Consider the following 26,616-nt stretch of genomic DNA (forward strand, 5'->3'; position numbering starts at 1 on the left):
TCTCTATCTTTTAATCAATTCCAGATGGGTATCAACTGTGAACAATTCCAACCCAGTTGGGTCAATCTTTAAATCTTTGCAACATCATTCTGGAATATATTAATGGAGTAAGGATTTCAATAAAAATTATATAAAACCTGAGAATAATTTATTAAAAACACTTTACTTCTTTTTTTTTTCTTTTATTATCATCAACACCCTGCGATACAAGTATTTTTATTATTCAATAATAAATATCCATATGAACGGTGATAATAAAAATTCTAGAAATAGGGGTGAAAAATAACTGAAAATGGATCGGATAATTGTAATATCATATACATATATATATATATATATATATATTTTTTTTTTTTTTTTCAAGATACAGAGTACTAAGATACAAATATAGATATGAATATCTATATGAGTATTTGGTTTTTGAATCTATAAGAACTTATTAAGATATTACTAAAATTTATAACACATTTAGTAACTATATATGGAGAGAGAGTTAAAGTTTTCACATAAAATATAAAAATAATCTCTTATCTCACTATTTTTACAATACTTTAAACTATATTGATATCTGAATATTTATAAGCAATACTTATTTTTTATTTGCATAAACTATTCCAATATCAAATATCAAAAGATGAATAGGAGAATCTTAACCCTACCTGCCATGATTCTTTCCAGAAACTGAATAGCTACCTCAGTTTTATGTTCACCTTGATGCTCATGTAGTATAGAAACTAATTTCAGTAAGATCCATACAAAAATTTGATGACTTTATTCACAACCACAACTTTTTTTTTCATAAAAACTTTCTCAAAAGTAGTTTTGTTCATAGAAACTACTCTCTTCTTCCTCTCAAGGACATACAACTATATTACAAAAACAAAAGAATGTGGTTCCCGGATTCTATTGGTCATGATGACTATAGTTGAAATTGAATTAAGCTAGAAATTAGTCAGTCACATAGCCAGGCAAAACCGCTGCAAGATATTCGCTGCTGAATGGTCCAGAACTCGCTAACTGTAGAATACTATCCAATCTGTGGATTGCCTTCTTCATTTCAGTAATCCAAACCAACCTCTCTGAAACTTCCAGTTCTGATCTCACAGGGACCAAGTATTATACTCCCAAACTGCCACTGCTTGTAGCATTGTATGTGGAAGACCAACATGAGCAATAGTAGCTTGAAAATGTTGCAGAACTATCCAAGCACCTAAGTTGCTTAGCCAATGGTGGAACTTCGTATACTCTGGTTAGATATCAGCTTTTTCTGTACATGTCTATTTCTATGTACCGCTGAACATGCACGTTGTGGCTGCTTCATCTGCAACATCGTGCACTTCAACCAGGAGTCAGTAGCAAATGATGGCAGAACTTTGTATGAGATTATTTTTAACTCAATTGAAAAAGTAAGGAGACTCGAGAACTTCTGTTAGGTCAAAGTCGCCTCGTTCTGGAAGAGGAGGAAATGTTAATGTTGGGAAGGATGTTTGGAAGCCCTCTAGCAACTGAATGTAGCAAACAGAACAAGAGAAAACTTATCAGCAAAGAAGTTATCATTTTATTTCAAGAAAAGATAATGCTTTCATTTTATCGATATTAGAAAAAGACAGTCAGGATGCTAAAGGAGAAGCATGCTCGTGAGTTGCTTACGTTCTCGAGAATGGGAATATTGTAAAGATCAACAAATTGCTCTCTCAAGATTTGGTTCATTCTGTCAACATCACATGCATGTGTCCAAAAAGAGTCGTGCACTCCTGCATTCAAAAAATTCATTAAGAAAATAGCAGATATAATAATGTCAGAGAAACTTAGGTCTACAGTTTCTGTCAAACCAATCATCAGACATGGCTATATAACTTACAGATGAGTAGCACTAAATAGAAAGAAGGTTCCTTATTCACACTAGAGGCAAATTTCAATCATCAGGATTACTGAATTTCTGATTTCTCAAAAGTAGAAGAAACAGAATTGTAGGCCAAACAAATTAAGGGTGACAAACTTATGATGATAGTACACCATTATTCAACCTAAGATACACAAATTGCATGTGCTCTTCTACTTAAGTACAGATTATTTATTGGTCCTCTACACCATGTTATTTCTCGAGCATTCTTCTACTTACAAACCTGAACCCTCACATTCACTTATTCTCAGTTTAGAGGAACAACCAGACAATGAACTAAATTTGCTTCGGAAATCTGCTTATATGCAAAAGGAAAGTTGAGGTAACAGAAGTGATGATGCTGGCTGGCATATGGTTTTCTTAAGCGCATAAGCTTCTTTCTTCTGAAGCAGACAGTAATGAAAGTTCAAATATTACATATAGCTCAACAGCAAGCAGTAAAGATGTCTTCAGGGCAAAAATTATAATGAATGATAATTGCAATTTTGCAATGTAGTTCTTAACTAAAACTCTCTTTGAATCTTCCAGTACAATTAAGGACAGAGTTTAGATCATCTGTGTCACTAAAAGAAAGATAGAAAACTCAAATGTTTTCTAATGTGAAGGCAATGAGAAGAAAATGTCTTCGTCTGGAGAGATGGTAGAACTTGTACCTCGTTCTAATTAAATCACTAACTTATCATAACATATATAAAGAAATAAGATAAAATGTTCACAGAAGGATATGTTTACCACATGGTATAGATAATTACAAAGAATATGTTTGATGAAGCCATGACAAGTATGTAACTTGAGGAATGGTGAAATACAGAGGCCATTTCTCTGGCTTTCCTTTAAAACTTTCTGCATCATTTGAGTTGCTTTTTTGCACGACAGTTGTGAGAACAAGGGTGGAATAACAAGATTGAATCTTGCGAAGCATGGGGCATGGGATTGAAAATAAAAAATTGACCTCATCTCTACTTTAAATATGTTTTTGTTTCCAAATTTCAAGATCTGCTATTCTATATTCAACATAGGATATTTTCGAATTTTGAGCTCATATATGCTCTAAATATGTGCTCAATTCCAAAGTCTTCCTTCTAATTATATGAATGCCACAATATTCTTCTCCATTTCCTTAAAGATCTGACATCAGAAAAGCAATCAACTAATTGGTCTTCCAAATTTAGCATGAAATTGTAAATAATATGAAAAGCCCAAAATAACATAATATTCAGGAACAAGGTTCTTATGACAGCAAGATTACAACTGATGTGTAAAATATTCCATACAATTGTTCTCTCTCCTACTTCCTGATTTTTCTCAGTTTATTACTTTATTTTATTTTCTCATAGGACCTTGAAACTGACTAAAAATGTCGAGAATGTGAGAATTTCTAGCCAGAAAACAAGTACAAGTGATACCAAAACTTAAGGTGTCCCACTTAATGAGATTCCCACTAATGCAAGGTCTAGTAGAACAAGATGTGTGCAGTTGTGTCCCCCCTATTGTAAGAGCCATCTCCACAACTTAAAGGCAGAACCACTTGGCTGAAAGAAGCCAGGCCTTATCATCAATCTACCTGATGCTCTCTCAATCTAAACTTCACTTCGCAATTTCAATGGAATGAGATTGTTACAAATGAACTTCACTTCAGAATTTCACGGAAAGAGATTGTTACAAATGTAAGTTACTTTTACAAGATATACAAGCAAGGTTGAATGCAAACTTGGCATGTCACGCTATGAAGATGAAGATTAGTAGGAGAGGCACCATTTAGTCAAAATAACTAAATGGATCACAGAGTTCGACAGCTAAAAGATTATAACAAAATAAAATGAGCAAGGAGGTACAACTGTAGGTAAACTAACACAGAAGAGTGTAGAAAGTTCATCAAATTGCGGTGAAATGGCAGATAAACAAGATTTAATACTGTGAATGCAAAATGATTATGCTTCAACAAACAAGGCATCTTGGATTAGCATTGATGACGTGAAATAGGGAAGGTAGATACTGGAGATAATATAGTAAAATGTGTGTGGACATTTAGGAAAACGTAATTTTGATCATGACAACGACCAAGATGCAATCTAAGAGATTTTTTTTTGTAATTTGAACTATCAAGTAAAGGCAATTGACAGTTTATAAGCTTATATTACCTTATTTCAGGCAAGATAAGAGAACTGAATGTGGCTCAAACAGAATCAGAACATACCTGCAAACTGTAAGCCAGAATTTTTGCAGGCAATGGCAGTCATCATCATATGTGAACCATCAAGAGAGTGTACAAAATTTGGTGGGAAAGCTGTCTTCTGCCGTTTAACTGAAACCTGGAATTAGGAAGAGCACAATCAAGTGAATTGCAAACATTCTGATAAATAAAAACATTTAGAAGCATTTAAGGCTCACCGTATGGCCCTCTCGTTGTAAGGCCAGAACCTGAAGGGAAGTTCGTATCTGAATATCAAGAAAGCAAGCTCAAAATGTCAATAAAATGAAATTAAAACAATATATAAACCAAAAAAGTTTATCAAACAAGTGTAGAGTAGAGAAATCAAAGTTAGAAGAAGTCAGTTTACTTGCAGGAAGATTTTGCTAATTAGTGCCTTGTTTATATCATAGAAAAATTAGCACAAACTTTGTATTACTCCCCTGGCTCTTCAAATTGACTAATTGAGTCAACAACAACAGTCCTTACTATTGGTCTATAATCACATAAAAGTAAAGTTCATCACTTCATCCTTGTTACTGATTTAGAGTAGTATTATCTGACATACTTTCTGACCAAGAAGCAACAATTTACTACTGCAATTCTTGTTTAAAATTCAGTCAGCAAGCATTTTCTCATACAACATCATACTGGAGTACTTCGATGAAAATGAAAGTTTCATTATCAAATACTGCCAATCAATGTTGCTTTTCCTTTACATCCATAAGTTAAGATGAAACAAAGTAAAATCTTATAATTACTGTTGCAAGTTCATATATATGACAAGCAAATGAGCTTATATTTACTATAATCCTGAGTATGAGTGCTCTCAACTACAGATGAGAGAAAATTGTCAAGCATCCAATATAAATAAATTTAGTAACTCACAAGATGCCTCTCATAGTTCCTGTATGGCTGAACAACTGGAAGACCAAGAGGAGTAGTCCATCTGACAGGCTGATTCTCCGAAGCGATCACCTGTTCAAAAAACAAAATATCACAGCTGAGGCGTGAAAGTGGTGTATTCCATTAATTGAAAATCTTGGCAAAATAGATAATTTAAATTATTAAGCTTGACTTAGTCTGATCTGGAAAAGTCTAATGGTTCAGTCTTCTAAATACTAATCAGGAAGATAGTAGAAGAAAACAAACCTTTGCACAATCAGCAAGCCATTTCATGATGCTACGTGCCGCTTGGAACATCTCTCCTAGAGCATCCAATGTCACCTTTATCAAAAGGCCACTTATGTCAGTAAGCCGTATTCACAAATGCATTATCAAACGGTAATATTTGAAGATGACACATTTAAACAGATAGTAAGAGAGCATCTACCTTAGCAGCATAGCAAGATGCACTGAACAGCAACCTCTCGTCTGTAATCAGCCCCTTCTCTGCTAGTCTCCTCTTGATCTGCTCACGAGCACCAACATAAGTCACACCATAAACTGATGTCATCACTGTCTGCTTTACAAGTTTCCGATCCACCTGAAAGCTACCAAGATCAAATAAGATTCAACTGCAATGTTAGAAATCACAACAATAGAATATCTCTTCTAGAAATCAGAAAAGTAGCATGATTACATTGCCGGTATAGAATCCACGAAAGCTAACCTGATCAACTAAGACCTTGGCCAATGAAGCAGTTGGATCAGTAGCAGGATCTTTTTTAGAGTCTTCTCTCATAAGATCCACAACCCTTCAGTTTGCACATGCAGGATAATGAAATATAGTCACATGACTCCAAACTTTTAAGAGAACAAATACTACAGGCAAAGGTTATAAAAGAGATAATTATGTAAATTAAATAGTGCCACCCCAAACATTTCTGAAAAAAATTAAAAACTTGACCCAAAATATAAATCTCTTAACTTCGTGGTGAAAGCCTCACTTCTCAGAGATACAAAATTCCATGCTTGTGTCTTGAAAATGAACAGAAGATAGTGCATGCGCCCCATAATAAAGCCAAATAAGCTAAGCCACAGAAAATAGTATTACCTAGCAGCTATTCCTGAGTAAACATCTGCAGGTTTCTCTCCAGCAACCAAATTGACAGCAGCTGCCTCTAACTGAGAATTAAGAATAATCAATCATTACCTGTTCTATATCTGTACAACTAAAGAGTATAAAAGAAATTTTGAGCATATCCAACTATCAAATAACTACCGTGGAATGTGAACTGGACAAGGCTACTACTTGAGTAAAAAATAACCCATCTGGAAATGAGAAACTCATACAGAAGAGCATTGATTCTAAACTACATACCCAGTGCAATAGTCATGTCTTAATCTTAAGATTTCTTATATTATTGACTGTCATTTATCCATGTCAATATCATGTGTATGTTTACAAATGCTGATCTACACAATGGAACGAAGACAATATCTGTGTTTGTGCAAGAATGAGTGGGAAGGGAGTAATTGAACTCAGCAGCTCATGTCCTGTCAAACTAGCCTTTCTATATCTGTCCTACAGTTTCTTGAACTCCTTGGAGTTATAATGTCCAAATCTTGGGCAAAGCAGCATCACAACAGAGAATTACACTTCCAATCAAGCAAACATGACCAATAAATTCAAGATACCAACAATTAATTTTACTATGTTATGAAAGATTAAGGTTAAAAACATCCAGATATTGCGTTATCAGAAGGTAACTTATAACCTTCTAGATAAAATTTCACCCAAAAAAGAAGTGAATAAGCTGGGAGTTAAATGAGAATGAGTTTCTCCAATAAACTTAACCATCAGTGCTAGCCTGAAAGTATCATAACTATCAGTTATTCACAAAGCAGATAGTTATAGAGCATATAGGAAACTGTTGTAAAACAACAAAGCAGAATAAGTGAAAAGACCAACAGTGGCTTACACTGTCTCTTCCTAAAGCCGCATAGTGCTGCAACCCATTGCATGAACCATCCTGTAAAGAACCAGCAGCAGGTCAGACAACTAAGGTGCATCTGAAATACCAAATTGTTCAAAGTGATATTGTTTTATGCAAAAGCCAGAGCAAAGCAAAGTGAATATATTCACTATAATATCTATACAATAGAAAAGGTGAGTTGAATAGATGGAGACATAGGGTAATGCAACATCATTTATCCTATTCTTCTGATCTTACTAAGCCTGTTCGTAGATGACATGATTCAGCTATCACCATAGAAAATAGTCCCAATTATTAATTTTTAATAGAACAAAGCATACATTTCTGCAAATATACCTACTACATAGTCATTATGGTATATGAATGAAAGGAGTGCTACACAATCAAGATAACCAGAAACATGAAGATTCTACCTTTCAAAAACAAACTGAGACTAGAAGGACAAGAGGTTGCATGGAGATTGTGGAGATTGAATAAACTAAAGTTTAAAAGTTAAAGTCGCAACATTAGACAAGATCTAGAAGCATTGTCAGTTTATAGTATCTTTTCTAAATCCAATAATGGGAAATCTACATTCTGGTCATTGAAAGATACATCAAATTATTCAATGTTAAGTTGAATAAACTAGTATGGAATAAAAGCAAGATTATCTAAACTGAACAACTGCTTCTACTTGTTTATGGTCATCGCTGCTTTGCATATCAAAACAACAACGTCATAACATTCACAGACCAAGCAATGTCTTACAATTCTATAAGGTGGTGAGAAAACAAGAAATACAGTTCCAGATGGGCTCTCAAGAAAATATAGGAAAGACAATATCGTATATGTAAGGATCAGGATATAATACAAGAAAACTATAAAAATGTTTTAGTCATGTGCAAACTACATAGTGCACCTCCAATCAGCAGATTAAGTGTCAATGCCTTCCAGAATAGGAATAGCACCCCCTGCCACTCTCATTACCCAGTACTGATTCAAAAGGCATTATTCAGTGAGGGTTTAGAATCTTTAGATGGCACAAATGAATGGTCCCGCTTGCTAAACTGTGCTATTTGGAACAGAGCTGCCATTAATTCACCAGCTTGGTTGCAACATAGATAAGTCAACATAGATAAGTGAATGGTCTCACTTGCTAAACTGTGCTATTTGGAACAGAGCTGCCATTAATTCACCAGCTTGGTTGCAACATAGATAAGTCAACCTTGGTTCAATTAAACTTAAAGAGACCATATGAAGAGGAAGCCAAGAAAGACTTAGATAGAAATATTGAATAGCATACTGTTGTCAATGAAGGATATCCACCAAGGTAGAGCAAAATGGAGAACATGAGCTATGAAATTTAAAATCTTAGGTCGTTGACAACTAACAACTTCCAAACTATGAACCGATATGCACAGAGAGGGAAAGAGAAGAGCTTGATGATTCATGATAATAAAAGCTAAAGTTCTAATTTACGCGAGCAATGTGGTTTGTCAGGTAAATAATGAAAAACTGTTTCAGCATATTCCAGGAGAAAATATTCTTTTTTCTTAACAATCCTTCATCTATCTGTGTCGGATGTAACAAGTGTTCTGATGGAACAATAATGTTTGTGCAAACTGGCCCAAAACCATCAAGGATCTAATAAAAATTACTTCAATTGTTTGGTCATTGATTTAGAGCCCACCTTCAAACTTTTTAATTATCAAGATTGCTGTTAGAAAATTATATATCAGCTAATAGAGTTCAAATTTCATAAATAACTAATTTTCCCAATTTTGCACATCTTTTCTTTGCAGTAGTCAGTAGAAGATCAAAGAAATATTCATATGCAAATCTTCCTTCATGTGTCTTCCTTGAAATTTTCGTCTAGACAGACGAACCAAGAAGGATGTGCATGATGCAGCTTAAATTTTTTAGGGTACTTAAAATCTGGTCTTCTATGAGTAAGATGAAATGGTCACCTGATGGATGGGTAGGTGGGAGACAGCATTGTGTGGTGATGAGCTTTTCAGGGCATCGGTAAGATCAATACATGCAGCTAAGCACTGGAAAGGATCTTCAGCATTTATCCACCAGCACTTTCCATCAATAGGATTTGCTGCTGAATCAAAAATATCCTGCAAGTTATTCTCCACAAAGTCCAACCTCTCCTGATATGAAAGCTTTTCAACACCACCACCAAAGATGTTCGCTAAATGTATTTTCAGCCAATGTAAACCAGACTTCCCCAATCGCCGTCCTTCAGCAAATTCCAGAACTCCTCGACAAAGATCTGAACTTAAATGATTCAAGTGTGAATGCATAGGGTAGGCACGACCACGGAAATCTAGATTATGAGGATAGTGAAATCCATCCTCATCTCTCATTTTACGGGCAACCTGTTTCGAATTGAATGCTATCAGCACTTATTGAGAGATTAAATATATGAAAACCTTAAGATATGCAACAAATTGAAAGAAGGAAAGAATGAAGTATATGACTAAATGGGACAGTACAGAAAGTTTAAGCTCTGTATCACATCGTTGAGCATGCATCTCATTGTTAGCCTTTTTTGCTTTTCTGACACTCCATCTCCATTTCTGGATTTCAACTGGATCATCTGAGTCGGGTCTTTCTGTTAAAGGAATCTGCAAAGGAAGAGGGAACCATAAATGGTTATCCTACCTATAAACCATTCTATTGAAATAAATCTAAATGGACCTAACAGGTCAAACTTCCAAATAATCGGATTAAAATAAAATAGTATCCTTACAAATGAGTTGGCTTGTACTCACATCTTGACGATCAACTAGTCCTGCGATACCTCCACCTTTACTCCAAATGCTCTCTACAACATTAAGTATTCTTCTGTTTATCCTCCATTTGGTACATCCCAGGGTATCAAGCGCCTGGGAGAAATCAGCAAAGATGGAATGCCATGAAACCTTGTACTACCTCAGAAAAGCACAAGGAAAAAGAGAAAACTAGAGAAGTGCTTGGTTGATCTTTGGAAGTACAAATTGAGGACATTCCAAGACCTTAATTTGTTGGGGACAGCTCAGAAGAAAGAAAAGCAGAAGTAATTGAACTCAAAAGTTTTAAATGAGCAACACCGTATGAGAAGATTGGGGTGACTTCGCCATATAACATGATTGGCGAACCAGCATGTTTAGGCTTTAAACTAAATAGTATGAAAAATTGAATTTACTAGAAAATTTTAGAGCAGATTTACTTGCAAAAAAATTAATTATATGAATATAATTACGTTAAAGAACAAAATATAAGCAAAATGCACCAACCAAATCATAAAGATATCAATTAAGAGAATTACTACTTGACTACTTTACAGAGCAACATTTAGCAGAGCAGTTTCCTATACTTTAGAAATGTTAGTATCTCCTGTTCTTGTATTCCCTCCCACATTTGCATCAATAAATTCATGCAATTCATGGAAATTTTTTAAGTGAACAACATATTAAGTTTCTTTACATTTGACTCTTTTAAAGCATATGTCTGACAGAGACTACCTACTAACAGATGGAGCTCCATATACAAAAGGAGATAATATTTAGGTACTTACACTAAATGTACGATCTGCAGTTCCAGTAAGAAAGAATGCTAACTGACCATATTAGCAGGTAAGCATAACAAGAAGGAACTTAGAGAAAGAAGGCATCTAGCAATAAGGAACTAGATTGGAAGAGTCCTAAAAGGAGTGCCTGGACAAGTGAAAAGATATGTGCATATGAGATACAACTGAACTCTCACACAAGCTGTCAATCCAGAGGCACTCAAAAATAGACTAAAAGTTAGCCTGCTGTAAACAACGGAGTAAATGCTTGGGCACGTAGAAGTATAGTCCAACATTGCAATAATAATAAAAGATGTGATACCTTTAAACCCAAAGAAACTTAGGTCAAACAGAAAGGTATCTTCAATAATTTCTTTATTTTCTTAATTAGCCCCTAGCAAATGAGCTTCTTTATTTAGTTTTAGCTTTTTCCTTGGTTGATGCTGGAGTCAGAGAGTAATGCTGGTATAGTCTCCAGAAAGTAGAGCAGATAGATCATGATTTACAAGCTTAAAGTTTTCTTAGAGTTTGTTATCAAGTAAAGCATTCCTCGTTCATCAGAAAAGTGAAGGCATATTAATAGAAACTTGGTAACTAATAAACTCTGTTATATTGTTAAATGAAAAAAAAGTTCAATTCAGTTAATATTGTTGATAAAAGATGACAGATCGAGACCTCAAATACTTTCTGCAGCTGTTTTCTTGGAACACTTCGAATTGCATCTTGTTGATCCTTCGCGCCATGTGTCCGCATAATGTAGGAGGGTAGAAACAAATGTCCACCTTTATCATATCTGAACAGGAAAATACTGGTGAATAGCTACCAATTATAATAGAGATGAACAAAACAATTTTTTCTACAAAGCATGAGATTAAATACATTATCCTCAAATAACCAAGAATATAACAGTATGCTAACATTCTTTCACTGATATGCATTAATCACAAGCAACAAAATGCAGTTCCATAGGAATAGTATCTCAAGATCCTCTTTACACGGATTACAAATAACAAAAAATAGTAACTTAGTAAGCATAGAGGCACCTAATGACATTCAAATTTCCATCAAAATCATACCCCTTCCAACTTTTGGGTGGGATAAGCATCGGAAGGTATGGAATCACCATATGCCTAGCCTGCAGAATAAACAAATGTAAATAGACATAATGTTTCTGTTTATAAAAACAATGAGCATATGTGATAATATAATATGCCTCATGGAAGGAGAAAAGAACAAAAAAGATAGAAGGGAATAAATGAGAGTTATCAAACTATACAGATCCATAAGATATACTATAGTATGATAACAGTCTCTCATACGTCTTACAATAAAATCAGAGAAGCAAAAGCAGAAAACTATGAGTTGATGCCTAGTATTAGAATTTACAATATTTCCTAGTAAAAGCTGATCATATACAGTTTGTAATTGGAGGGAACCAAGACATACACAGCAATACTAACTAAGTAAACAAGCATTTCCTACTTGGGCGAGTATTAAGCAAGACAAGAATTGATATTTTGAATAGAAACATGCAATCAGAATCCATAACCATTTCTTCTGTGATAGTAAAATAAATTTAAGCTGAAAAAACTTACGGTGCTATCAAGCCCTTTGTGGACAAGAGGATCACAATCAATCACCCCATACCTGTTCCTTAGTTTCCTGACAGGATAAAACAAAAATTACTCACCATTATAGTACGAGGATTATCACTAGATGATGAAGAAAAGGATCTTCTGTTATACCCCTCTTCCTTAGCAGCAATTCTGAAAGTATGTCGAAATGCAGGATGAATTTCTGGCAGGTCATCTGCCAATTGGCTAGGGGGTGGTTGGACAAATGCTGAATCTATTAGTAGTTCTATTAAGCGACTTCCCAACTGCAAACACAGAAGGGGCATAAGTTTCAGAGTATATAGACAACAGCTAGGAACTTGAAAGAGACCACGAACCTTTGCTTGGGCATCCCTACCCCAAGGCTCTATCTCAATCTCAGTTTTTATTAGCTTTTGTACCTCACTCAACTTTTTCATTTTTACTAAATTCATTAGACGCTTCCGAAGGTTCTCCTGTTCTTTGCTTTCGTTTTTATTTTCTTCACCTTGATTTTTTCTCTTTCCTGATCTCTTAGTCTTCTGGAGATATGCATGGATCTTAAACTGCATTCCATAAGTAATTTGCAGTAAGAACATATACACAATTACATGAATGCAGATAGACAAAACTCAACAAAAAAGGTTAATTAAGTCGGGCACAAAAAAATCACATTACCACAAATATGTGAATAGTTAAAAAGATACCAAGTCAAACCAGAAACCAAAGAGTTTCATAATATAAATCAAGGATGGTCGTGCCGGTGATGGCACGGCACCTGGCACACCCCCGTGCTGAGCCATGCCTGTTCGGTATGGGAGCATGCCGACCCGTGCCAATGTGGAGTCTTTTTTTTTACTTTTTTTTTAATTTCCATCAACATCAAACAACTTTAGTGTTATTCTTGTATCGGCAAATGAAGTCATTATCATCAATATGATTAAAGATTATCAACAATATATAACGTAACATTTTTGTGTTATATTTGTGTCAGCAAATGAAATCTTTGATCCTCCCCATCATTCTATGTTCAACTAAATATTAATTTTAATTATTAAATTATTATCAATTAATATTATATGTTGAATGTTATTATAGAATGTTCAATCATTAATATAAGTTTTAATAAATGTATTCAATCAAATTATGTGTTAAATAATATGACCATTGTTATATCTTTAATAAAATAGTCATTTATGAAAATAATCTAAAGATAAAATATTATCATGTATATTTTAATATATATATATATATATATATATATATATATATTCAAACCAAAAACCAAAGATCGATGCGTTGAAGACCTAAAAACATCTTTAAATATTCTGAATTTATTATAAAAAATATTTTAATGAGTACCAATGGCATGCAGGGCCACGCCACTAGCATATAGAGGCGTCCGGCGTAGGCACGAGTTGCTGATGGTGGCACGACACAGCACGTGCCTTTAACACGGCCATTGTTGATATAAATATCAAACTTCAAAGTTTAAAACATTTCAAGAAGTTAGTACAACAGTTATGCAATTTTAGCTTGAGAGTGCCTTCCTATTTGCATAAGAAGTTTGCAATGTATATCCAATTTGTTAAATCGCCAACTGCTTTACAAATAAGTTGTTCCAATGGTTCTTATTTTTTTTATATTCTCGCACAAATAAATGCATTTTACATGTTAAGGATGTCCTAATATCCATCTGGTTTTATCATGCTTGAGCAACACTCTCTTCAACAATTAAATATGTTATAGCTTCATTCTATCAAGATTAGATAATGTTTTCCTTCTGAGTTGGCATTTAAAGATAATTCATTCACTTGTTGTCATTTACTTGTGTGCTTCACTGACCATCTCAATCTAGATTAACAGTAAGCTATGATCATAAATCAAATTGACATACTTTAAGTCTTTAACTTAGATAATAGATCAAGTAAAGTTGATTAAAATCAATGTTTTAAAAGGCATTTGCGGTTTGTGGGTGGTCAACCCCACTACACAACACCTAGGAGGTATGCAGTGCCAAGATAGTGCCAGGTAGTCTAGCACTTTTAATATATAAAAATTAAAAATAATTATATAATAAATTATAATATATGGATGTGAAATAATTTGATCGTTAGAATTCTAGGAACAATGATGGTGAAAGAAAGAGAAAAAGAATAGGGTTTCACACATCCATTCTCAATAAGAATTTCATACCCAAAACTCACATTGGAGATCTCAAAAAAAAATTTATTTCTTCATTAACTCTGATTGAGTAAAAAGTTGGCTTATATATAGACCTTACAAATGATAATAAGCAAATAACACCTTAAACAATTGCAAAAAAGTAAATATAACTCTAAACACCATAAATAACAAATGTATAATAAAATAATTTACTAAGACTAATTTCCTGAATTAGGAACTGCACTGATACATGCGCCTGTGTAATATGTCACTGATGTCCGCATCATACTCCTCGAGTGGAATAGAACTCGACTTTGTCGAGTTTGTCCCCGGCAGCATTCAGATTGCTCTAGTCTAACAGTTTTCTGACACTTCAAGTTACTTCAGTTAAGCCAAATATCATCATATTTAGGGATAAGTTTCACACCTCTACCCTCAAGAAAAAGTTTCATACCCAAATTTTTCTAATGATAAGACTTGTCCTTAGTGACTTCGAGCAGTGGACTGAGATTTTTCTCATACTGCTTTAGTCTGTCGGGCTCTTACCATTCTTAGTCAAGCCAAATATCATCATGCTTAGGGATAGATTTCACACTTTCACCCTCAAGCTAGGGTTTCATACCCAAATCTTCATGATGTTAAGATTTGTCCTCAGTTTTAGAAAGGGCACTGATCATGGGGATGAGAGAAGAAGTCGATAGGGACGCGACAGCGATGGATAGGGGTTGGCAGCTATAAGCAGGTGACGGTAGGCAGCGGAGTTCAAAGAAGATGGCGTTAGTGGTGGCGAAGAATGGGGATGGCGATGCCGACATTGGTGGAGAGACTCACCGGTGATGACAGCATTAGTGGAGAGCACTACTAACAGTGACAACGTTGGTGAAGAAGTTGCTAGCTATGGGGAATTTGGTAAAAGAAGGAACTGGGGTGAGATTAAAATAGGTTTAAATATGCTGAGGTCGAAGATGATTTAAGGCTAAGGTGGAAATGGGGTTGGGGTTAAGGCTAATGGGTCGTATTGGGTTAGGTGCTAACAGATATGGATAGGGTTGAGTTGGTAAGCTAATTTGGTTTGGGTTCAAATGAGTTTGAGTTTAATAGGTTGGTGAAGGTGAGAGAATTTTGGTATTTTGGGGCAAAGTTAAAATTCGAAATTTTGGTAGATACAATAAGAAAGAAAAGAAAGGGAATTTTGATATTTAAAATTCAAACTTTGGAATAGGCTTTGGTAGTTGTTGGATAGTTAGAATTTGTTAAGAGGGTTAAGGAAAAAGAAGATTTGTTGAAATCTCAAAGAAAGGATAAGCAACTAGAATTTGAAATTCAAAAATTCAAAAATTCAAAATTCAAAATACACGAAAATTTGAAATCTGAAAATTCTCAAAATTTGAAAATTTGAAAATTCAAAATTCTTTCGAATGTGATTTTTTTTCTGTTCACTTATGGCAAAGAAGAAGGTTGATTTAGGTCATGATGGACCATTGGATGATGCACAAACACTCCACTTTGGGTCAGATCTTACTTCGCAATTCCGGAATGATTGATTCTTCTCATTCCTCCACAACAACCTCTTCATGCGCTAATGATTCAATATTCGTAATGCAAGTGTTGAACGAAGGCAGACCGTCTATAAACGGCGGAACTGGTGATAAAGGTTGAGGAAGATGGCTAGCACGGGTAAGTTAATGGGTGACGGAGATAGAAAATATGGTTTGGAGAAAATTTAAATCCTAAAAAACCATTGCTTTGATACCAAAATGATGACAACAATTGGATCGTTGGGATTCTAGGAACGATGATAGTGAAAGAAAGAGAAAAAGAATGGAGTTTCACACCTTCATTCTCAACAAGAATTTTACACCCAAAACTCACATTGGAGATTTCAAAAAAAAATTATTTCTTCCTTAATCCCAATTGAGTAAAAAACTGACTTATATACAGACCTTACAAATGATAATAAGCAAATAACACCCTAAACAATTGCGAAAAAGTAAACGTAACTCTAGACACCATAAATAGCAAATGTATAATAAAAATAATTGACTTAAAGACTAATTTTCTGAAAGAGGAACTGCACTGATACATGCGCATGTGTAATATGTCACTGATATCCACATTATATAGATTATATGAAAAATTAACAATAATTCCTCTAGCAAAACTGCAACTAATTCACAAACAGTAATCACAACTTTTTGTAGCAACCATGGAAATTTCCAACATTCAGGGTCGGAGGGCTAAAGAAATTTTCTACATTGATGGTTGCAGGGCTATAGAAGGTTGCAGGGCTATAGAAGGTTGTAGGGTTGAAGTGATGAGGAGGCCTACCTTTCTACATGTGGCCTTTACATGGCTACTATTGCCAAGTCGCAACATTATGTGACTTGACAGAGATAATGGTTCTCACTTCCCACCTATTAGTGAATATTATAATGTTGGGTATATGTTTATTTTCCAACATCGGACTTCACCTTCAAAACCTCCACTGAGAGACAAAACCAACAATAGCGGCGAGAAGGGAGAGAGAGAGGACAAAATAATTTGACGGGGGAGAATGAGAATTAAGGCTCATAAAACCCTCCCTCGTGCTGCCATTCGCCATCAAATAAGAGCTCAAAGGAGAGGTGAGGACTAGGGCTCATCAGTTCGAAGGGTGAGGAGACGAGAAGTAGGGCTTGGTTTAGAAACAAGTAGCATGAATTTTTATTTTAAACCTATCATTAGAATCATCTGACCTACTAAGTTAGCTCGCTAGGCACCAAGGCGGCTCGCCAGCCTTTGGGAGGCTGGCTTCTTTGTTTACAAAGCAGCCGGTGAACCACCCTGCCATGACAAGCGCCTTTCAATACATGATTAAAACTAGAATGCAATTTGAGAATGTCTACCTTAATCCAAGACAATCAATAGTAACTCATTGCTCACTTAGTAAAACATACTTTGTAAGTCATTTTCCAGTGGGATAAAGCCAAGCAACTAACAACATATACCACTGATATGTAGAACAGACAACTAAAACTTAGTTTTATAAGCTGTAGTAGAATATGTTCTATAAAAATTGTGCTAAAATATGATCACTAAACAGGAATTTTTGAATATTTTAAGTTTGCTATGATTTTTTTTTCTGTCTCATTCACTTCGAAAATTATATATGAGACTAGGTGAATTTCACCATGTTAGCAAAACCGTTGAACCGGATATTGATTTTCAAATATAGGTCGCTTTCCAATTCAGCGACTTATAAAAAAATTTAAAAATTGCTAAGTAAACTACCTAAGTCTTAGGAGGTAAAATTTTCATACAAATCACTTTCCTATTTAGCATTGAATAAGAAAACAACTTATATGAAAATTTATCTTCCTAAGATTTGATAGTTTACTTAGCAATTTCAATTTTCACATAAGTTATTGAACCAAAAAGGGACTTATATTTAGAGTCGTTGTTTGGCTCAATAGTTTTGCTGATGTGATAAAACTCACATAATCTTATATCTAAGTTTTCAAGTGTACTAGATGCATAAAAAAAGTTTGTGAGGCCTAGTTTGGTCAAAAACTTAATTGAGCAACCCCTTAAATATAGTCATATTCATAAGAAATGAGTCATTGCCTGTGAGGCTGAGTTTTCCAAATTGTCAAAAGCTATAATATATTCTGAAGTCTAAACTAGGAATAGTATAATAGTTTAAGCATCCTTCACATGTTCATAAGGCAGTGGCTCATGATCTAAATCAGGAAGTAGGTAAATATTGGATACTTTACGAGAGAGATCTCCATTCTTGCATTACCATTCATTGACTTAGCATAAACTAATACCTTTTCATCATAAACATGTTGTTATGTTTGTAGTCATAAGTTCTATGTCAACTCCAAAATATGCAAACAATGGAGCCATTTTGACCTCAGAATTCCCACAATATAGCAAATTGTTGCATTATGTTATGCATGACCAAAAACTAAAACAACAGTCATATTTGAACTCCACCAGACAGCTAGTCCCAACTATTCAAGGTTGGCTCTATAATCTTTTTGGGAAGAGGTAGTCATAAAAAAAATCTCTTACCTCTCTCTCTCTCTTTCCCATAGGAAGGGAGATTTTCTTTTAGTCCCTTGATTACTGGCTGACTGGGGCTGGGAAGAGCTTGGGCTATCCTAAGGTAACAGAAGAAAGATGGAATTGGGATTGTGATAGGGCTTAGGGTTTGGAGAAGTGACTAAAGAAAGAAGGAATTGGGTGATTGGGATTGCTGTTAGGAAGGGAACTGAGTTTTGGCAAATTAACAGGAGGAAGGAAAATAGATTGGGATTAGGATTTGGATGAAGCTTGGACTTTGAGAAAGTAAGGGGAAGAGAATGGGATCAGGATTGCGATTGGATAGGAATAGAGCTGGGTTTTGGCAAATTAGGAGGAAGGAAAATAGAGTTTGCGATTTGGATAGGACTTGGGTTTGGGTATCTCATCATTGCACTCAGTTCGGAGGCCATGGTGGAGACATGGATAATATGGTTATTTAGCATCTTTGTTAGCGGCCATCAAACAGTTAATCTAGACCATAGGGGGGTTAAATACCTAAGTTGAAAATATAAGGAATGTAATTATAAATCACGCTTAACCATAATCTTTTTCCTATAGTCAGCACTATTCGGTGTGGAATCCTCTTAGGTGGGATACGAGTCCCTCTTCCTTTCCCTACCTTCTCCAACAATAATTTATTCTGTAAATAGCTTTCCCTAGCCGGTTTACCAAAATTATAATTGGTACCATAACTGGCAAACATACTAAGCAAAATCACCGCCACTTACCTCTTGTTCAATAGCCTCCCCAATATGAATTGCAGCTTGAATCACCCGAACACAGCCCTCTTCCTGGCCCATCATCAAGAGACCCATCATTTTATGCATCACAATAACCGCCATCTTATCCGCCGGTAACAACCCAATGTGAGACGCATAAGCCGCCTTTTGCCTCTTTGCCTTCTGAAACCTTTGCTCTTTCTCAATAGCATCTTTCAAAGGCTCGAACCATCCCAAAAACAGAGATTTCACATAAGGCAAACTAGGGGCCAGCTTCTTCTCAAGCATCACTCTCTCCAACTCCTTGTACTCCTCAGCCGCCTTCTCCCACGCCTCCGTCTCCGCCTTAATCTGCCTCCTCCGCAACGCGTTATACTTCGCCTTCTCCTTCTTAAGAGCACGCGACGCCTCTGCAACCTTCGCCGCATTTGGCCCGTCGGAATAATCCAGCGAAGTCCAATCCGGGTCTTCCCAAAATGCTCTTTTTAAGGATTGTCTGGACGAATCAAGAGAAACCCCATAGCCAAACCACGGAAACCTCATCAACCCATCGACGTAATCCATGCCACCATCGTCAACACCGATATCCCCATCTGGGTCGACCAAAATAGGAGATTGGAGAGAACCCAACTGCGAGAACACCACCGGAAACGTGTCGTCAGGATCCGGCAGGTCGGGCGCAAGCGAGAAGGGGGAAGAACGACGCGAACTGCGAGACACCCAGCTGGGAACTGGGCAAGAAGAGCTCGAAGGAGAGGGGAACGAGGGGGTCAGAAGGGAGTTCTTTGATGGCTTCTCTTCTCGTAGGAATCTTGCTCTTCGGATCTCGTGGGTACCCCATAGAGGGATTGGGAGCAAGGAAGCGGAGGAAGCCAGTGGATTCGATTGGGGATGGGAAGAAGGGAGAGGTGGGGGGATTTGGGGAATGGATAGAGAGAGAGCCTTTAAACCTCTGCAGAACCCTCAAAGGAGAAGGTTTTGGAATTGGATTTGGGGGATATTTTCTTCCTTTAATTTTGGGGCCGGGATTTGCCATATGGGCCTGGCCCTAAGCCCATCCATATCTTGGACTAACCTATTTAAGGTTCTGGCCACATATGACCCAAATATTGGTGATTGTCTTTTAACCCTATATTTTTATTATTTATAAATCAAGCCATATAATTTAATGAATATATGCTGAAAATAAACCGCCTTTATATCTGAGTTAAATTAACATATACTAAAAATTATAAAAATATCCCCAACCAAGTCGTACTAAGAACATTTTAGTCATTTTAGAAATAAAACATTTATATTTAATGGAATATTATTATGGTATTAGTTTTTATTCTAATCCAGGATGTTTTCTATACATATTAACTAATCATCAAGATTCTATTTGCAAATAATAAAAATATAAAACCTAAATTGCAAATGTCATGTTGATGTATAAATAGATAAAATTTTATATTATCATTATTTTTCTTATAGATATTTAAGATTGATTCAGTTAAGATTACTCTCGGCTCTTTCTCATAATTTTTTTCTTCTCTTTATATATTTATTAATTTTCTCATAGATATTTATTAATTCTCTTTAGATATTTATTATATTATCATTAATTCTCTTTAGATATTTATTAATTTTCTTATAGATATTTAATGTTGAGAGAATAGAGGAGAAAGGGAGTTTAATTTTTTTTTTTCTTCTCTTTATATAAATTATATTTCTACAGTTTCATAGATAGAGGTTTAAGCATACCTACACTATGTGTTAAAACTTCTTCCAAATTCTTAACATAAAGTTTGTAGTTAATGTATGCATATATATATATATATATATATATATATATATATATATATATATATATATATATATTGGGGTTGGGTGAGTCAACTACAAATTTTCACCTCAAGATTTGGAAAATATGATCTTTGGCATCATTCTTAATCTTTTGACCTTTGATTAGTTTTGGAGTTAAAAGTACAAACTTTTGACCTCAAGATTTGGAAAAGCTAATCTTTAGCTGAACTAATGTGGCTTCATTCTTCATCTTTTATCCTTGATTAAACACTGGTCAAAAACGTGTTAGCATTTTCATTAAAATTTTAACACAAAGTCATTGCAATGGCCATTATATATTGCAACTGCAAGGTGGGTGAAAGACTTGAAACTTTTCAAGTCATTGCAATGAGCATTATAAATTGTTAACACCATTCTTTAATGCATTCTTTCTAATTTTGCACATGTGCCCACTTACATTATGCATGCACTAACACACAAATTTATGTTGATCACCACAGCCAACTTTTAAAAATTAATAATTTTTTATGCAGAAAATTATTTGCATTATCTGGTAGAATCTCCATAAATGCTATGTTTCACTGTCAAGAGTTAGTGAGGAATCTTATAATGGATTTGCAATTGCTTATATTATGATCCACCACAAAGAATTATGATCATGAAGTAACTTAAAATAACTTTGAGATAACGAAGCACACAATAACATGTTGCGAACGCTAATCAAACTATTTATGCTTCGGATTAGTAGCAATTCATATATTTTCAGCGAGCATAATAGCTAATTTTATCACTGTATACTTGAGCAATAGGGGGAACTCCTGTGAGAAATTTTAAAGATCAAGAAACACAATTTTAGCAATATTATATTCTTCAATTCAATCAAATCAAGAAGCTGAAAACATAAGCATGTTTGAAATGTCAGCATACATCCAGAACAAGAAATGTCAGCAGAAGTGATCAAAACCAGATAGTTTAGGCAGTATTGCATTAGAAAGAATGATGAGGTTTTCCAACATCTACCATGTTTGAAAAGGCTAAGAGATAAGGATATGAAAGAGTGGACCTACTTGAGGTGCATTAGCCTGTTCTCCCACTTCTGGCATAATCCTCTCTAATTAATTAACATAGGTTGCTTCAAAAAGAAAAAGAAGAACAATTAATATATTGTTATGACCTAAGACTAAGCCTAGCCTCCAACTATAAGATTTCTTTCTTTCGACTATCCTACTTACCTTTATCTCTGCATTGCCTCACTGTTTCAGCAATCTGATTAACGTAGTCTTGTCAGCGTTGCTCGAATAGTAGCACATTGCTCCTCCTATCAGATAGGATTGTCCGTTAAAAATGGGGTGTTTCACCATTCTATTAGCCCAACTCTCTCTCCTCTCTTATCTTCTTCTTCCTTCTCATGCCTGCTATTCAGATGGCACGAACAATTCAGACAAGGCAGCACTCTTGGTGTTTAAGGAAGGCATATACAATTCGATGAATGCTCTCAGCAACTGGAATGAAACGACTCATGTCTGCGAGTGGGAAGGTGTTTCTTGCGAAAATGGAAGAGTGTATAAACTTGCTTTGTCTTGCATTTCTCTGCAAGGGAAAATCTCGCCATTCCTGTCGAATCTTTCATGCCTTAGATATCTTGATCTGTCTGAAAATTCTCTTCAAGGACCCATTCCTGTGGACCTTGGATTGTTATCTAGCCTTACTGCACTTATACTTTATGATAATAGGCTACAATATGAGATACCTGAGAGCCTTGGCATGCTTAAAGACCTCGTATACCTTAACCTTGCACGTAACCATCTTCGAGGCAGTCTTCCTATGTCTTTGTTTTACAATTGCACTATGTTATTTGGTGTAGATCTTTCTAATAATTCCCTCTATGGTTCAATTCCTCCTCACATAGGAAGCCATCTTCTTTATATGCAAGATCTTCTTCTTCCTTTTAATCATTTGATGGGCAGCATTCCAGCTTCTCTCACAGATATTAGGATGATAGATCTTGAAGGAAATTCTCTTACTGGTCCATTACCTTCTGATATCGTAGTTCATATGCCACAACTGCAGTACTTGTATCTTTCTTACAACAACCTCTCTAGTGATGGAGAATATTCAAGTCTCACCCATTTCTTTAGCTCCATTTCAAATCTGACACATCTCCAGGGGCTTGGGTTGGCAGCGAATGGCCTTAAAGGTAAACTGCCCTCAACTATAGGTCTTCTTCATGTCAATCTTTCGCAAGTTTTTCTGGAAGAAAACTCCATATATGGTGCAATTCCTTCGAATATATCAAACCTTTCCAATCTAGTAACACTGAGTCTAGGTGGCAACCTTCTGAGTGGAGCTATTCCATCAGAACTAATTCATCTTCCCAAGTTAGAGAGGATGTGGATCCCTAACAATTTTCTGGAAGGTGAAATTCCTTCACCAGATAATTCAACAAATCTAGGACTATTAGACCTATCATGGAACAAAATTTCTGGACATATCCCAGAATTGCTATCCAATCTTAATCAGCTCAGGTATCTGCAACTCAGCGGAAACTTGCTCACCGGATCCATACCATCAAGTATTGGAAGTATGAAGTTAGAGTCCCTGGACTTGTCTCATAACCAACTCACAGGAGCAATACAAACAGAAAGAACAACCCTAAGAACAACAATTAGATTCTTTGATCTCTCTGACAATTCATTGGAAGGGTCTCTCCCGCTGGAGCTGAGCAAAATGGACCACGTTCAGACAATTGATCTTTCAGCAAATAACTTCAGTGGTCTTATTCCTCCCAGTATAGGAAGCTGCATTGAAGTTGAGCTACTTAACCTATCTCATAATTCTCTCCGAGGACCACTTCCAGGAACTCTTGGCAATCTCAGGAACCTTCAAAAGTTGGATGTCTCCTCGAATTTACTTTCTGGTGAAGTCCCAGACTCACTTCAGAAGTGCACCAACCTTCAGATGCTTAATCTCTCATTCAACAATTTCAGTGGACCACTGCCGGCACGTGGTATTTTTCCCTCTCTAACATATGAATCACTTGACGGAAATGAATTCTGTGGAGTAGAAGGGTTTCCAACTTGCCGTATAAAGCACAAGAGCATACTGCATTCACATAAATCCTTAGTCTTGCTCATCTGCATTGTTTCAGTGTTACTTTTCCTACTCACAGTTGGTTGTGTAATTAGACTTATCAAAAGTGCAGCAAATCAAAGTATTGATGGCGGATCGAGAATGGATGAATTGAATTTAGTAAGAAGTCACCAAAGAATAACTCATAGAGAGCTTTCAGAAGCTACAAGAGGCTTTAATCATAACAATCTGATAGGTTCTGGTGGCTTTGGAAGTATCTACAGAGGTGAACTAAGTGATGGCAGCTTGGTTGCAATAAAAGTACTAAAACTGCAATCAGGAAACTCTACCAGAACTTTCAACAGAGAATGCCAAGTACTGAAGAGGATTCGCCATCGAAACTTGATGAAGATCATAACTACTTGTGTGCTTCCAGATTTTAAAGCACTGGTGCTCCCTTACATGGCCAATGGAAGCTTGGAAAGCCATCTACATGAAGGATCTACATTCTTGAGCTTGATGCAAAGAGTAAATATATGCAGTGATGTCGCCGAAGGGATGGCATACCTTCATCACCATTCTCCTTTTCAGGTCATCCATTGTGACCTAAAGCCTAGTAATATTCTCCTCAGTGATGACATGGCTGCTATGGTTTCAGACTTTGGAATAGCCAGATTGATTACTACAGTGGCTGAAGGAAATGCAAATGAAGATGCAACAAGTTCAACAGGCAATTTGCTTTGTGGGTCACTTGGATATGTTGCTCCAGGTACAACTTACCTCAATTGAAATATATATATATATATATATATATATATATTATGATCTGAAAACTAATCATTGCTTGCTATTATCTGTTATGATTCCAATCAGCATTTTCATGAATTTACTCTTCGAGCCCCATTTTTGCATCTATTCTCACAAAATACACTAAGTTAACCATGACTAAGGGAAAGGTACCAATGGTAGAATATTATGTTCGATTTTATGAAAATACATCTCTCTGAAATGGACTCCTCCTGAAAAATATGAGGGTAACTTTGGAAAATCAAGTTTGATTTTGACGGAATATTCTACTTTATTTACCTTTCTATATAACGGAGGGTGTCTTTTTATTAATAAAGACCAAAATATGGGGCTCAAAGTGGTCTCTATTAGAGTATGCCAAAAAAATTTCTATTCTACTCTAAACTTCAAGAAAGAAGGATATTTTAGGCTCAGTTTAACAACCATATGACATGAATATTCTATTAATATTTTATCAAAATGAACTGTAATAGCAAATTCCAAAAGAGAAAATATTTCATCCACAAGTATGTAAAAAATCCTGTTATGATTTCAATATTACATTAAATATTTTTACGGCAATGAATAATAAAATTTTCTTATGTCTTCACAAATACCTTTCAGAATATGGGTATGGCAGTAGTGCTTCAGCAAAGGGTGATGTCTATAGCTTTGGCATTGTAGTTCTGGAAATGCTTACAAGAAGAAGACCAACAGATGACATGTTCAAAGACAGCCAAAGCTTAGCAAAGTGGGTAAAGAACAAGTACCACAGCCAATTGGAGAAGATCATAGACCCAGATCTGATGACAGATCTATTAGAAAAGAAACCAGAGATCAAAGCTATGTGGAAGGTAGTAATTTTGGATTTGCTTGAACTGGGGATTCTTTGTACTCAAGAAGCTCCTTCCAATAGACCCTACATGATTGATGCTGCTGATGATTTGAACAAGATGAAGGAGTATCTAACTGGTGATGGTAATACAACTGCAGCCTTCACATCCTCACATGGAATCTAAAGGAGAAGATTATTGATAGATCAGCAGTTCTTGCTTGTTTGCTTGCTTCTTTTCCATTTTAGAGTTCTATTAATGTAAACAAATAAGAAACATACCTATTGGTGTATTTATTGCTGCGAGAGAAAAGAGAGAACCCACATCACACAAGCCCTTCTTCCAAGTTATGCTAAAGTTATTCTCTAACGATGAGTATCGCATCTGAGAGTTTTGTCCACTATAAGAAAGAACGCAAATTTGACAATAAAAAGTGCAAGAACTTATGTAGTCTTGGGCTCTCACTTAATGGGAAGCTTTTGGATCAAGCTGGGTTTCCAAGTTTGTGCCAAATCCTGTTTTAGCTTAACTAGGACTTTCTCTATCATCTAACAATTAGTATCAAAGCTGATAGTTTGGTGATCCTAGAGTTAGTTTGGTGCACCCAATTTGATTGCTCTAGTGTACATGCAACTAGCGAAACTAGGCGCCAGGCCCTATGATTGGCCTCACGCACATGGGATTTGCGTACAAACTCGGTTACACTCAAATAGAGTGAGATACCTAATCTTATATAGAGTTTTTGACCAAACTAGCATTCTTTTAAATTTATTTACCTAAATAAATCATACCTCAAACTTAATATCAAAATGGATCCATTTACTGTAGTTCCAAATAAAATGTTGATAAGTTCAACTTTTTTTTTTCAGATGGATACACCAAAAAATTCTTTTTATGAAACACTAAATTGTTTAGCGTTTTGCGATTTAGAAAACATTGAACAGTTGAGCGCTTTATCAGAAGAAGATGGAAAAAAAAATTAAAACTAAAATTTCAAGGAGCTAACATCTTTTTTTGTGATTCTAAGCGTAGTCGGTTGCGGGGAATGATTGCCTAATTCCACCCCATAGATTTTTTTTCATATCTTCAC

The 26,616-nt window shown here is 35.5% G+C and overlaps 2 protein-coding genes across 3 annotated transcripts; one reads left to right on the forward strand and one right to left on the reverse strand.

The window, feature by feature from the left end:
* Positions 1-753: 753 nt before the first annotated feature.
* On the reverse strand, positions 754-20,026 carry LOC140794056 (DNA-directed RNA polymerase 3, chloroplastic). 2 transcript variants are annotated; one of them, XM_073145870.1, is made up of 19 exons: positions 19,063-20,026; positions 12,460-12,666; positions 12,254-12,387; positions 12,104-12,170; positions 11,585-11,643; positions 11,184-11,301; positions 9,733-9,846; positions 9,454-9,585; positions 8,920-9,336; positions 6,959-7,009; positions 6,091-6,161; positions 5,707-5,791; positions 5,428-5,580; positions 5,247-5,321; positions 4,983-5,072; positions 4,295-4,342; positions 4,101-4,215; positions 1,651-1,754; positions 754-1,505 (listed from the first exon to the last, which is right to left on the reverse strand). In XM_073145870.1, the coding sequence occupies exons 1-19, from the start codon at positions 19,615-19,617 to the stop codon at positions 1,395-1,397; spliced, it is 2,706 nt and encodes a 901-aa protein (XP_073001971.1). In that variant the 5' UTR covers positions 19,618-20,026; the 3' UTR covers positions 754-1,394. The 2 variants fall into 2 exon arrangements, with proteins under 2 accessions (XP_073001971.1, XP_073001970.1); XM_073145869.1 differs by having other exon boundaries at positions 11,552-11,643.
* LOC140793689 (uncharacterized) lies at positions 19,616-25,712 on the forward strand. The gene is made up of 3 exons (XM_073145335.1): positions 19,616-19,961; positions 22,262-24,676; positions 25,318-25,712. The coding sequence occupies exons 1-3, from the start codon at positions 19,616-19,618 to the stop codon at positions 25,710-25,712; spliced, it is 3,156 nt and encodes a 1,051-aa protein (XP_073001436.1).
* Positions 25,713-26,616: the final 904 nt, after the last annotated feature.

Source organism: Typha latifolia, chromosome 8, assembly GCF_019914945.1.
Source record: "Typha latifolia isolate L0001 chromosome 8, TyphaL0001v2, whole genome shotgun sequence".
NCBI classification, from domain to species: Eukaryota; Viridiplantae; Streptophyta; class Magnoliopsida; order Poales; family Typhaceae; genus Typha; species Typha latifolia.